This window comes from Poromitra crassiceps (assembly GCF_964638095.1).
Source record: "Poromitra crassiceps genome assembly, chromosome: 21".
Classification (NCBI taxonomy): domain Eukaryota; kingdom Metazoa; phylum Chordata; class Actinopteri; order Beryciformes; family Melamphaidae; genus Poromitra; species Poromitra crassiceps.
Genome location: NC_139638.1, coordinates 29155728 through 29169464, shown reverse-complemented (window position 1 = coordinate 29169464; position 13737 = coordinate 29155728). Strand labels below are relative to the sequence as shown.

At 43.0% G+C, this 13737-nt stretch overlaps 1 protein-coding gene and 1 pseudogene across 2 annotated transcripts; one reads left to right on the top strand and one right to left on the bottom strand.

Moving 5' to 3' along the window:
• Positions 1-5754: 5754 nt before the first annotated feature.
• On the top strand, positions 5755-8329 carry LOC310795405 (prolactin-releasing peptide receptor pseudogene; annotated as a pseudogene). Its single transcript has 2 exons — positions 5755-6200; positions 7696-8329. The product of its transcript is annotated as a prolactin-releasing peptide receptor pseudogene (transcript).
• A 1616-nt stretch (positions 8330-9945) lies between these two features.
• On the bottom strand, positions 9946-13521 carry LOC310795404 (transcription factor IIIB 50 kDa subunit-like). The gene is made up of 4 exons (XM_083657433.1): positions 13357-13521; positions 12341-12400; positions 11897-12218; positions 9946-10712 (listed from the first exon to the last, which is right to left on the bottom strand). The coding sequence occupies exons 1-4, from the start codon at positions 13502-13504 to the stop codon at positions 9995-9997; spliced, it is 1248 nt and encodes a 415-aa protein (XP_083513559.1). The 5' UTR covers positions 13505-13521; the 3' UTR covers positions 9946-9994.
• Positions 13522-13737: the final 216 nt, after the last annotated feature.

Below are 13737 nucleotides of genomic sequence, written 5' to 3'. Positions count from 1 at the left end.
ATAGATAGATAGATAGATAGATAGATAGATAGATAGATAGATAGATAGAAGATGGATATAGGCTAAGTATTAGCATCAAAATATAGCCTACATAAAGCAACTTTATGCAGAATGGCCCATTTCAGATTAATTATGTTGGGCTCAAGAGCTTTATCCTGCTGGGTAGCTTAACCTATTAAACTACAAAATAATGTCTTAGTTTAGTTGGAATTATACACATCTGCAATGCTGTCAAATAAATGTGGAAGGATTTGATTCCCCCCTGTAGGCTACATGTACGTTATAGTTTCATAATGGAGTCCTGAATATTTTGAACAGACCAGAACACCAACAACCCCAAATCCTCTTTTCAAGACCAGAACACCAACAATCCTCTTTTCAAGACCAGAACACCAACAACCCAAATCCTCTTTTCAAGGCCAGAACACCAACAACCCAAATCCTCTTTTCAAGGCCAGGACACCAACAACCCAAATCCTCTTTTCAAGGCCAGGACACCAACAACCCAAATCCTTTTCTTGTGTGAAGGTCGGGTCCACATCAACGCCGCAAAGACAGGACCACGGGAATGTTCTTCTGGAACGCAAGGATCACCTTGGTTTCAAAACAGACAGCAGTTGTTATTGTCAGTGTGACATTCACACTGACAATAACAACTACATAATGGGGGTGGGAGGTAGTGGAGGTGTGTGTGTGTGTGTGTGTGTGTGTGTGTGTGTGTGTGTGTGTGTGTGTGTGTGTGTGTGTGTGTGTGTGTGTGTGTGTGTGTGTGTGTGTGTGTGTGTGTGAGGGAGGGAGGGAGGGAGAGAGAGAGAGAGAGAGAAAGAGAGAGAGAGAGAGATTGAGATTAATTCCAGCAAATTGGACCCCTAATTAAGCCCCAGACATCTCGGTCCAGTCCAGAAAAGAATCCATGTGCTTCTTCTGATAGAGCTATAATTTCCATACATTTTGATACCATCCAAAACTCTTTCTCTTTCGCTCTCTCTCTCTCTCCCCCTCCCATAAAACAGCAGTAGCCCTACGGCTTCAGAGGATTCAGCTCATCACTGTGGAGTAGAGCACGCGAGGCGAGGAACGTCTGTTCTTCATACAGTTGAGTTCACTCTATATGTTGAGGAACACCACCAATGGTAAGGTACCATGGTTTTTTTGTATTCTGTTTCCAAATCTATCTTAAGGTGCTATACTTGCATGAGGATGATGATGATTATTGTTGTTGTTGTTGTTGTTGTTGTTGTTGTTATTATTTGCTTGTCTATTTGTTTCATAGGTGGCAATTTCCTTTCAATTATCATTAAAGCATCATGGGATGTTAACCACAGCAACATCAGATTATACCCAAATTACCCTTATTTGTGTGTTGTGGTTGGGTTGTTATGTTCTAGCTAAACCTGTTTGGTTGTTGTGTTTTTTCTCAGACCTACAACTAAAATTAGAATGAAATAATATTGCCTACTGCAGCTTTTTACATCCTGCATTCTGATTATAAATGTTACTGTCACATGATCATACACATCAACGTCAACAACATACTGACCATAGTGAAAACTTCGTAATTTCATAATTGCAATATTCCATCCACACACTCACATTCCAGATATGACTGACACAATTTCAGTCAGTGACTGTGTTTTGAGCCCATGACTGCTACAGCATCATGTTTTTTTAAGCTTTCATTCTGTACTCTGTCCGGGCTTCAACATTTTAAGTTTTATTTAATTTAGTTGATTGAGCCATTTTCTCATGTTTGGCATATGGAGTACATGCAATTTTCCCAATGTAAATCCAATTTAAAATGATTATGATGATGATGATGATGATGATAATAATAATAATAATAATAATAATAATAATAATAATAATAATAATAATACAAAAATCCCAGTGCCATTACAGCATAAAATCAGGAATTCTAGTATGTTATGCATTCATCTTGGACTCATGCCTTCCAAACTAATTTGTACTATTTTCCACCAGATGGAGCCATATGCTCATGTTTGGCATGATCAATTGCATGTGACTAATTGACCCATGTAATGAGGGATCAGCCAAGCAGCATTTTGGTAAACCGTTTCCGTGTGGAAACTGCAATGGGACCCTATGGAGCTAGCTTTGAGTGCTCACTCTAACCCTAGCTGTGCGGTGTACATTTTAAAAACTGTGAGAGTTCACACAACTTTAACACGACATGCATAGATTATACATCAAACTCTTGAGCTACTTCTGCTCTCACTCAGAATGTCAAAATATAAGCGGTCATGTATAGTTTTTGAGATATTAACGTTTGTTTGGCACAACTCATACTGGTTAACAGCCGCGGTTCCGGATGTTTTGCGGTGATTTGTTGTTGTGACATCACGCTGATTCCTCGTATACCTGACATGAGAAAATGGCTGAGGTCTGACTGAGGATGAAACGTTTGCCCTTTTTTGTTCTCACTTTGTCACTTTTTATTTCACTCTAAATGAATCTGGCCTTTTTCTGATTTTGTTGGACAAGATGAATGCCTTGGAATGGGTCCAGACCTTCGAATCCGCCCACTCCACGGAGTTGAGTTTTGGCTGCTCTGGCATCATATGCAAATGCCTTTTCTTCATTAACCCATTGATAGCTTATGCAGCATTTGTGTGTGTATCCCTTTAAGACCGCGAACCGCGTGACGCGGTTCGCGGTCTTAAAGGGATACATACACACACAAATGAGGGATATACATGCAAATGCTGCATCAGGTATCAATGGGTTAAGGCCGAGCCAGTGAGTGCTGAGGGGGACTAATGCTTGTCCAATCATCATCAATAAACAGCCCAACAGGTGGGGACTAAGCCGTTGTCCAGTGCAGTTTTCAAGACTGCAATGTCCAGGCTGTTTTAAATTGGTTAATTGGTGAAATTTGTTACAATTAGTTTGAAATCTGAACAAATTGCGTGGAGGCCATTTATTCAAAGGGGAGTTTTTTTCTTTTCTTTCTTTCTTCTTTTCTTACATTCGCCCAACTGGAGTAACTAATGTAAGATTCAGGCCGATATACGTTGGACTTGGTCTCTAGTGATTGGTTGGAATTCCCCTGGGAGGATCCCCTCAAATAACTTCAACAGAGTCCAATCTCAGACTGGAAGATGGAAATGAGTGTACGAGTTGACATTCAGTCTGAATACCAGGCTAGAATTAAGCCTGAAACCTTGAGGCTTTTACTGAACTAGGATTATTGATCACATTTTCAACTATTAATAAAAATAATTGTTTTGATTTATCAATCAATTATCCACCACCGATGTGTAGCACCCACCTGGGTGATGCACGGCAGCCAGTTTGCGCCAGAACGCTCACCACACATCAGCCATATCATGCTGGAGAGTTGACGACTGAAAGTGCAAATTAAGTAACGAGGGATGATTAGGTGTATTATCCAACAACATGCAACACCAAACAGCAAGAAAAAATAGCACAACCTGTCGCTACCAAGAGCACAGATAGCTCAGTTAACACTGTGGAACAATACAGCAAGGATAAAGAGGATCAACACTGATATGGTATTTCTATGACAATGTCTTATTGTGTGGTATTACTTCTTGCAAGACTGAAGGACATCTGTTGACAACAGCTCTGTTGTGTGGCTGAAACAAGGTGCAGGCAGGTCTGAGGCTCAACTATCCATCAGCAGTGTTGGGGGTAACTCATTACAAAAGTAACATATTACATGTAATATATTACTTTTAGCAGTAATTCAGTAATATAACTTATTACTTATAGGATTTCAGTAATATTATACCAGTTACTTTGTCAAGTAACTCAAGTTACAAATTGAGTTACATTTGATTAAATCAAAGCACATATTTCAAAAAGATACAATCATTTCCTAATCAAACTGTGTGTTTTTATGCAAATAACCACTATAGATGACAATAAGAAAGGACAATAATAACATTTAGAATTTTGGACTGTTTACACTGATTTCAAGGTGGTTGAATTTATTTTTCGGGATGGTTCCGGGGCGGCAATGTCATTCTGCTGCTGCTGTTATTTTGGTGAAAGTAATGCAAAAGTAGTGTATTAAGAAATGAGTTACTCTACACAGAAAGTAATATTGTAAAGTAACTTATTACTTTCAAATGAAAGTAACTAGTCATATGTAGTATATTACATTTTGAAAGTAACTTGCCCAACACTGTACATCAGATAGCAGCTGACACCATCAAGATTGATATGATGATATTTCTGTTTCAACTATGGGTTAGGGCAGGGGTCGGCAACAGGCGGCCCGCGGGCCAAAATTGGCCCGCCTCCGATAATATCTGGCCCGCCAGATGATTTTGCAAAAAAAAAAAAAAAAAAAAAAAAAAAAAAAAAAATTACAGTGCACCTGAACGCAACATACAAGATACCCGCTGAATAAGTGTCCAAATATTCATGTGATTCTGGCCAATACTCCACTTCTGTTATAGCATTTCAGTCTGGAATATGGAATATCTTTCAATAATCTTTATGACTAAAAGGCTACATTGAAGTAGACATTTAAATAATAAACTCATTGGTTTTGGATTTATTTAGCTTCAAGAGTGCATTTTTGTTTGTGTGACCCTCAACACAGGCTTTTAGAATCCCGGGCCACTTACTGATACTTATGTTTAAATTAACCCACTCATATTCTGGTTTATTTCAAGAAAAACATTTCGGCTAGTGGAAATTCTAATTGGATGGTAACTTTAAAATCTAGCAGCCATATTGGCAGGTGGTCAAAAAAGTTAATTTCAAGCCCTGAGAGCAGGTGGTGACATAGGAGTGAGTGAGAAAAGGATCAAATATTGGTGGTTGAGACTGAATAACGACATCACAACTGTTAATTTAAAATAAATATTCCTCTAAACCTGGCTTATTCAAATGCCCCAAATTTTCCGCGCTGGCGCCGTTCGGCCCCTCAGCAAAACCTGGTAGCGAGGACATTTTTTGTGGCCCTCTCTATCATCAAAGTTGCCCATCCATGGTTTACGGCCTGACAATATTTGTTCGGCCCCCGGCAACAATCTGGGTTTCTCATGTGGCCCCCGATGAAAAATAGTTGCCTACCCCTGGGTTAGGGTTATGTGAGGAATAACATGATCATCAACACCACAAATCGGATTACTTTGCTGTAAAATAGAAACAAGCGTATATGAGATGGTATCAGTATCAGATGACCAATGTGGATGAAAAATAGTGATTAGATTATGTAGTCTGCACTCAAGTATCTGTGTATCAACAGCAGACACCAACTGATCCGATTTAAGGTCACTCATCGTCTTCATTATTCCAAGTCCAGGTTGCACAAGATCTACCCTTCTGTCTCATCATCACTATGTGATAGGTGTCGGGTGTCAGAGGGTACACTATCCCATGCTTTTTTGTTTTGGCAGAGCCCTGTGTTGGAATAAAGTGAATCGACCTTCTCCCCATGCTTATCTAATGCATATTTGTCACAGGATGCTCTGCTGTTTGTCTTTGCTTTTTCATAATCCAAATGCTTTATAATTATGAGAGAATATTTTCACATTTCCACCTTGCCACTTACTGTGACAATGTGTCAGTATGGAAAGTGCTTATTCAGGAATGGCGTTCTATCTTTTAATTTCCCTAGAAAAAAAGATGGTTTCGGAACGTTGTTTTGATTTTGCATAGGTTGAACACTGATGAGATGGAAATTTGACCATGGTGCAAATGTGTGTGTGTGTGTGTTTTGTTTACAGTGTAGGTACTGAGAGATTGAACTCTGCTGGTATGGAGGTCAATGACAGTGCTGGAGGTGCACTGCCCTCTGCAGCCGGAGAACAGACGGAGGAAGGTCTTTACGAGGTGGTGGTGGTGCAGAACGGCTCCATCGACCGCAGCTCCCCGTTTGCAGACGTGGCTCTGCTGCAGGCCTTCAAGCCTCTCATCATCCCCTGCTACGTGCTGGTGGTGGCGGTGGGCGTCTTTGGGAACCACCTGCTCCTCTACGTCATCTGCCGGACCCGCAAGATGCACACCGTCACCAACTTCTTCATCGGAAACCTGGCCTTCTCCGACATGCTGATGTGTGTGACCTGCGTTCCCTTCACCCTGGCCTACGCCTTCAACCCACACGGCTGGGTGTTTGGCCGCTTCATGTGCTACGTGGTGTTCCTGATCCAGCCGGTCACAGTCTACGTTTCAGTGTTCACTCTCACAGCCATCGCTGTGGACAGGTGGGTCAATATCTCTCCAAGCATTTAGTGTTGGGAGTAACTCAGTAATATAACTTATTACTATAGGATTTCAGTAATATTATACCAGTTACACAAGTTACAAATTGAGTTACATTTGTTTGATCAAAGGCAGCACATATTTAAATAAGGATACAATCAGGTCCTAATCAAACTGTGTGTTTTTATGCCAATAATCACTATAGATGACAATAACAAAGGAAAAGGATAACATTTCGAATTTTGGACGGTTTATACTGACATCAAGACGGTGTTTTTCTTTTTTATGGTTCAAGGGCGGCGATGTCATTCTGCTACTGCTGTTATTTTTTGGAAAATAATGCAAAAGTAGTGTAATAAGTAACGAGTTACTCTACACAGACAGTAATATTGTAATGTAAATAATTACTTTCAAATGAAAGTAACTAGTAATATGTAGTATATTACATTTTGAAAGTAACTTGCCCAACACTGCTCATTTATCAGGCAGCTCAAGGGATCTTCCCTCTCTATAGTTGAATGAGAATCTGCACACCAGATTTTTATTATTAGGAAAATAGAAATAAAACCTTTTTTGTGTGTGTGCAAACGCTTCATAGTTCAACTAAAATATTGTATGCTTTAAATCTAAAATGGTTCATGCATTACATTCTAATCTGACAAACCTATCAATTTAAAAGTCAAGCACGTTACCGTGGAAACAGTTAAGCTTAGCCCAAAATCACAAATCAGAATGAGGGCGTCCCCGGTATATTTTCTATCTTGTAAGGGGCCCTTGGCTGAAAAACATCTGAGAACCTCTGATCTAAGGTACTTTTTTGATCCAGCACCCATTCTAATGAGCATGTGATGGTGTCTCACTATATTTCCTCTCTCTATTCATGAATGTATGTCACATTTCTCACATCAACAGTTTTCCATTATGATTGGGGGCGGGCTACTAACAAACACGTCCTCATACTTAAACGACATAATATGTCGATTTCCAATGAGTCTCAAAATGACACGAGCGAAACGATGCGTGCAGGTGATACGCCTCGCATGGGACACGGGTTATTCTGAAACACGTCACGTCGGTTCATTTGAAAACGTTACGTCGGTTATGTTTAAACGTCGGTAACGTTTAGGCAACTAAAACAACTTGGTTAAGGTTAGAGTTATGGTTTTGGTTACGGTTAAAAATTGACCACGTCGGGAGGCGAACCGGGTCTCTCGCGACGAGGAAGTTACTGATCCGACAATCCCACCCCTTCACCCTCACTTGTCAGTGAGCTATTTCAACATCAGACTGTCGTTACGTTGAAGACTACCAGAAGTCACCCCATACTTCCTGATGTCAATATGTCATAATCGTTAACCCCCATGAAAATCGACCAATGTTGTCGTTTTCCTTGTGAGGATGGGCTGAGACTGAGAGCCAGACATTAGACTATAGACCAAACGTTAGTGAGATATGCAGATAGGGTGGGTCTCATTCTGCTCTCGTTTCCCCCTACAGGTACTACGCAACAGTGCATCCCCTGAAGAAGCGCACCTCTGTGGCTACCTGTGCCTACGTCTTAACGGGCATCTGGCTGCTGTCCTGTGGGCTGGTGGCTCCGGCCGTGGCGCACACCTACCACGTGGAGTTCAAAGAGGAGGGCTTCACCATCTGCGAGGAGTTCTGGTTGGGTGGAGAGACGGCGAGGCGGGCGTACGCCTACGGCACCCTGCTGGTCACGTACGTCCTGCCGCTGTCGGCGCTCTGCGTCTCCTACCTCTGCATCTCCCTCAAACTGAGGAACTGCGTGGCGCCCGGCCAGAGGTCCCGAGTTCAGGCCGAGGCGCAGCGCGCTCGTAAGAGGAAGATCTTCCGCTTGGTGGCGCTGGTGGTGGCGGCCTTCGCCGTCTGTTGGCTTCCGATCCACGTGTTCAACGTGCTGCGAGATGTAGACATTCGCCTCATCAACAAGCGCCACTTCCTACTCATCCAGCTGCTGTGCCACCTGTGTGCCATGATCTCCTCCTGCTGCAACCCCTTCCTCTACGCGTGGCTGCACGACCGCTTCCGCGCCGAGCTGCGCAAGATGTTCACGTGCCGCCGTCGCATCGGAATACCTGCCAACCGCTGTGCTGCCAGCGTGGTCTTGTAATAACTTATAGCCCCCGTTCACACAGGACGCGGAACGTAAGTAGAACTGAAGCTTGAGTTGAGGCAGGCACAAGCTGAACTGACGCCTAACCGTTCACACAAGAAGCCTTGTCTTTTCCTCTCAGCGCCTTGAACCCGCCCACAACTCCCATTGACTTCATGCCTGGCAGCTTCAAGCTTCACGCTTGGAAAATAGGACTGAATTCTGAAACGATCGCTCCAGCGCGGCGTCGGTGCAGCGCGGGGCTGGTGTGAACGGTCTCACCTGTTAACAAGGACGCCGAAATTAAACTGCGTGGCTTCAGCGTAGCTTTGGCGACGACCTGTTGACCTGCTTTTTGAGGACCTGTTGTTGTATGTCCGTTATATGCCACATAATGTTTTGTGATGATGCATGAATTTATTATTTGATGATGCATGATGCGTTTATTATAGCGACCGTATTCAAGATTTTTTTTTTTTTTATGTAAGCGAGCAAGGAAAATATCAATTCGACATGATAAGTGTGAATTAACAGGCAAAAGGATATTAGAAAAAAAGTGTTTGCTACACATTTTTCTTTCTACAGCTTGCCTTGAGCATGCATGGCTGGAAAGTGCCATTGGAATTGGTGACAACCGCTGAAAACTGTGGTAAAGACGAATGCTTGAAACAAGAACTGATGTAGCCTAATTGGTGTCCCCCCTCCCCCCTCCACACACATGATGTACATATAACTGTAAATTATATTCTAAAAGAACCTAAGTACTGGACAACCAAAGTGATGGAGATGATATATTGGCTATGCAGACAGAGGGCAGCACTGAGCCGGTGCAGGTTTGCTTGATCCCACAGGGCAACAGAGGCAGAAGAAGAGCTGTGTGGCGACGCACTTTGCTTTGAGCATTGATTGTGGAACTAATTAAATACAGATTATTCTCCCTTAGTTCCTCTCTGTTCACATTTGCTTTGCTGAAAAACAGTTCAGTGAACTTCACCTTTTTTACTGTGAACTCTTGCTCAATTAACACAACTGTAGGCTATCCCTTTATTTTGTTATTTATTACTTATGGTTATACTGTACTGTATAGATCAACAAAAAGTTGTTTACATCCAAATATATGCCAGCCCCCCCGCCCCTTTGGATGTTATTGGATCCATTTGGTTATGGTGTTATTTGTGTAATCTCTGCTTCCTTGCCAAAGTACTGTTTGTCTGCTAATTATTCTGATGGTTTGTGCAGTGCTATATAAAAAGCTGTCATTCAATGTGTACTTGTATGTATAATATCAACAGACTGTGCAAAATAATTTAGTCAACAAAAATACAGAGATGAATGACTTGTCTGTTGTCAATTAGGGGTAATGGCCATCACCCTCCAAATCTCTCTCTGATGATGTCATGTGACATGTCAGAGTGCTGCTTGTCATCAATCATATTTCAGAATAGATTTTCGACTATTCAACACAACTTTATTTCAACAGTGTTTTTGACAGTAAACTGGATATATGTGCAGCAAGACACAAGTCCTGGGACTTGCTAACCAGTATCCTGGCTTACATCAAATGCATAATGCAATAGACTTGAACAAGATAAAGTACATTTAAACTCAAAAAGACAATTGTATTTAGATCACTAAGCAAAGACGTCAACAATGCCCTGGGAAAATAAACTAAACTCTCAGGGTTCAGCCTTCTGGCTCTTTTCCCTCCTCAGACAACGCAAACAACATCTTCTGTGTCCGAACAAGGTCTCTCACTTCCTGAGGAGTGCGGATGTACGTATCAATTTCGCTGTCCGAGATCTCCTCGTCACCAGTCACATCCTGGAGAACTGGTCTCTCCACTCTCCTGATCTTAGCGTGCTTCAGACAAGGGGGAGCAAACAATACTCTCTTACCCCAATGCGGGTCTCGAGCCTGGCACCCATGGGTGACTGTGCCAGTGTCGAGCTCACGGGACGTCCCGGGTAGGGAGTCCTCACAGCTGGGCGGGCGGGCATCGTGTGTCCGCAGAGCCCTCCGCAGCAGAGCGTACCTGTGCTCCAGAATATCCCCCACCTGGGGGATCACGTTGTCCGGTGTCACGTTCTCCCTCACCCAGGGGATCTCCCGGCCCAGCTTACACAGCGCCTCCTTGATTTCGGGGACTCTCGTCGAAGCGGGCCTGTACTTTGACACCTTGGCGAGCAAACAGAATTTGTCCAGAGAGTATTTGAGGCGAGTCCTGGTGGGCTTCAAGGATTGCCAGGCGAGGTAGATGCACGCCATCATGACGGAGAGCGGCCTGCGTCCCGTCACCAGCCAGAGATCTGCTGCCAGCTCCGCCAGGGCCACCGCACGCTTCGCCACGTCCTTGATGTTCTCCGCCAGTTCTTCAGGAACGTCGCAAGAGCCGATTTTGTAGCTGACAGAAAGAGTGAAACATGTTCTATAAGTATTAGGCCTCCACTTGGCATCTTCTTATACGTCGAGGCACATAGAGTGCTTCAAGAACCTTGTGGTATGCGAAAGGTGAATCATTCAAAGCAATGGGTTTACTGCTGGTTTTCTATCAAGCTAGTCAAGCGCATTCACCTGGGGCCAAATGCATAAAACGTGCGTATATTTAGGCGTAGAAATCTGTGTAAGCCCCAAAAAAAGACAACAACACACTAGTCGGACTCAGAAGACTGCGTATAGTATGCAAGATGTGAGAGATGTGTACCAGTACGCATAGTCTCACGGCCCGTGGATTGTTTTATAAATTAATTCAGAAACCTGTGTGAAAAGTGTTACAGCACTCTTTTCTCTTTTCGTGTTTACACAATAGTTTATACATTTGGCCCCTGGTATCTGAGGTGTAGATCAGTCCTATTCCTTATGAGATGAATGGGAAAGGGGGGGGGGGGGGCATAGCAGGAAGTTGAGACCGACTGATTAAAGTTATTTTTCAAACCTTGCAAAAATATTATCTGCATATTTTTGTACAGTTTAAAAGACAAACGAATCTCTGAATGACACTGTACAGATCGATTAGCATCTGAAAATGAGATCTTTCTTCTGTTGTGCTGCAGAAAATATACTGAACCATAGACCCGATATTGACAATATCAAACTAACTTAAGATTTTTCTATCTGATTCACATTTCTATTTCTAACCTCTGCTAGAACAGTTTATCTCAAAAGCCGACATATAATTATCTGCACCAGTTGATCCCACTTCAGTCGGAATCCACCCGTGTGGAACGGGAGATATTTGGGAATGAATGCAAACCTGTTTCAGCTGGTTAGAATGAGTTACGTGCATTTTCCATAGAGCGCCAAAGTGAACGTCACTTCCTGCCTTTCTCTCTGTACCAGCGTCCGGAAAAATATGAATGGGGGGGGGTGAACGTCGAGAGACGATTCTTTTTTTTTGATCCCGTTTGAATTGTGCCAATTCGCAATCATATTTTTTTCGGGCGCTGGTACAGAGAGAGAAAGGCAGGAAGTGACGTTCACTTTGGCTCTCTATTGTAAACAAACTGTCTTCATGAAAGTTTTTTTTTAGGACTATTGATAAGGTCACACTGAACTAGAACATTCAGCAGCTCCCTGGCCGACACTTACTCGTGGCTGTGAGACTCCAGTACTTCAGCGATGCTGGCCCTAGGCGCCTCGATGCTCAGAGTGTGGACTAGCTCCTTATAAACCGATACCACCACATGGGGGTCCGCCTCCAGCAGGCGGGTGATGCTGTCCATGGTGATGGGCCAGTTCCGCAGCTGACAGCTCACGAGCACACAGCAGCCGCCCAGGGCCTCTTTCTTGTGGAGGCTGAGCTTGATGAACTTGGGGTGCTGATACGCCTGCTGGTAATACATCTCTGCCATCTCCTCGATGTCACTGTTCACCCGGAGGATCCGACATAAGGCTTTCACACGCTGCACACCTGTTAGGAGGCAACACAATTATGAGCAAGAGCAAATCAGGGCAGAGGGATCATTTCTTTAGAAATATGCAATTATCATAAGACGACGAAAGGTCCCCCCAAATCTGCAGAGGGGGTCTTACCTTCTTTCAGGTTTGGACATGGCTGCTTGCCCTGCTCTGTACTTCGGCTGTAGCTGATAACTGTAAAAAAAAAAAAAACACACAAAACACACACACACACACACACACACACAAAGGCAATGTTGATACAAAACTATGGTCAAAATAGAACTGACAGAAGCTTGACAAAGAATATAAGTACATTTGCCTGATTGTAAACATTATTGCTAGTTGCTAAACCATATCTGTAGGGAATGTATCAAATTTTTTTATGTCGATTCAATGTTACTAATGGCAAATTATAATGAAGACAAAAAAATAAAATAAACATAACAAACATACTGTTTTATTAACTTGAAATACACTCCAAAACTGTACACGTGTACGCGAGTGATGTGACTGGGCGAGTTCAGGGAGTGTGTTTATAGTTCAAATGTATTCTGTGATTGTGAAGGAAGTGTGTTCAATTAGCTAATTTAGTGTGTGTGCCGTTTAGAGTGTGTGTGCTCAATTCAGGGAGTGAGTGAGTGTGTGTGTGTGTCTGATTATGGTTGGTATTACAGTACAGGTAAATGCATTAAGGTAACTACTACTAGCCATGAGTCATTTTAAGACCTTCACTTACCAAACAAAAAATTATCAAATGTGCAAACACCATAACATGGTGAGGCCGCTAACCTGTAGGCTACAGACTTGTTAAAGTCCATACTTTTCAATAGCCTAATTGTCCTTTTATTCAGAAGATTCCATCTGAAATCTAAAATGTTTTGGACTATAATGATGTAAACTCTTGCAGGTCTGTCTATTCAAAAGAATAGCTATGTAAAATTGCTGTTTGCACTGTTGAAAGAAATGTCTTGAATGAGTAGGCTACTGTACATGCCAATGTGAAGATAAGTTAGGCTATCTCAAAATGTCATTTGCACTACTGTTTATTGTTTTTTCTTAAAATGTTGAACTTTACCCATAGCGCAAGAAAAACACACACGCAAAAACTGATCTAAACCAGGTCTGTGTGTTTGCTTGTATTAACCTACGTGTAGGGTTCATTTCGGTGGGGACGAGCGCTCCTTCCTGCACCACGGAGCCGCAGTCCACACACACCAGCTGGGGCTGCGAGTACAGGTTATCGTCGACGATGTTCGAGGACCCGCAGTCCGAACAGGTCAGACCCCCAGGTGCCATCTCGACGTGACGTCTAACCTCCCGTTAACGGTATTTGGACGCCAAGTCAATACTCCTGTCGTCCTTATTGAGAAATGCCCTCCCGAGTTGCCTTGTGAAGATGTCGCTATCTCTCGGAGTCGGCATCAGCAGCACCACCACGACATGACCAGCACGAACATTTCGTAAACAGCTGTAGTCATGTGACGATCGTCCAATGAGCGTTGTGCTTCCACCGGGGAGGGGGCGGCGAA

Coding starts and splice junctions, on each gene's coding strand:
- LOC310795404 (XM_083657433.1), bottom strand. CDS start 13,504: ATGGCACCTGGGGGTCTGACCTGTTCGGACTGCGGGTCCTCGAACATC. Junction 12,219..12,340: donor ATGTCCAAACCTGAAAGAAG/GTAAGACCCCCT, acceptor GCCTCCTAACAG/GTGTGCAGCGTGTGAAAGCC. Junction 10,713..11,896: donor CTGGAGTCTCACAGCCACGA/GTAAGTGTCGGC, acceptor TCTTTCTGTCAG/CTACAAAATCGGCTCTTGCG.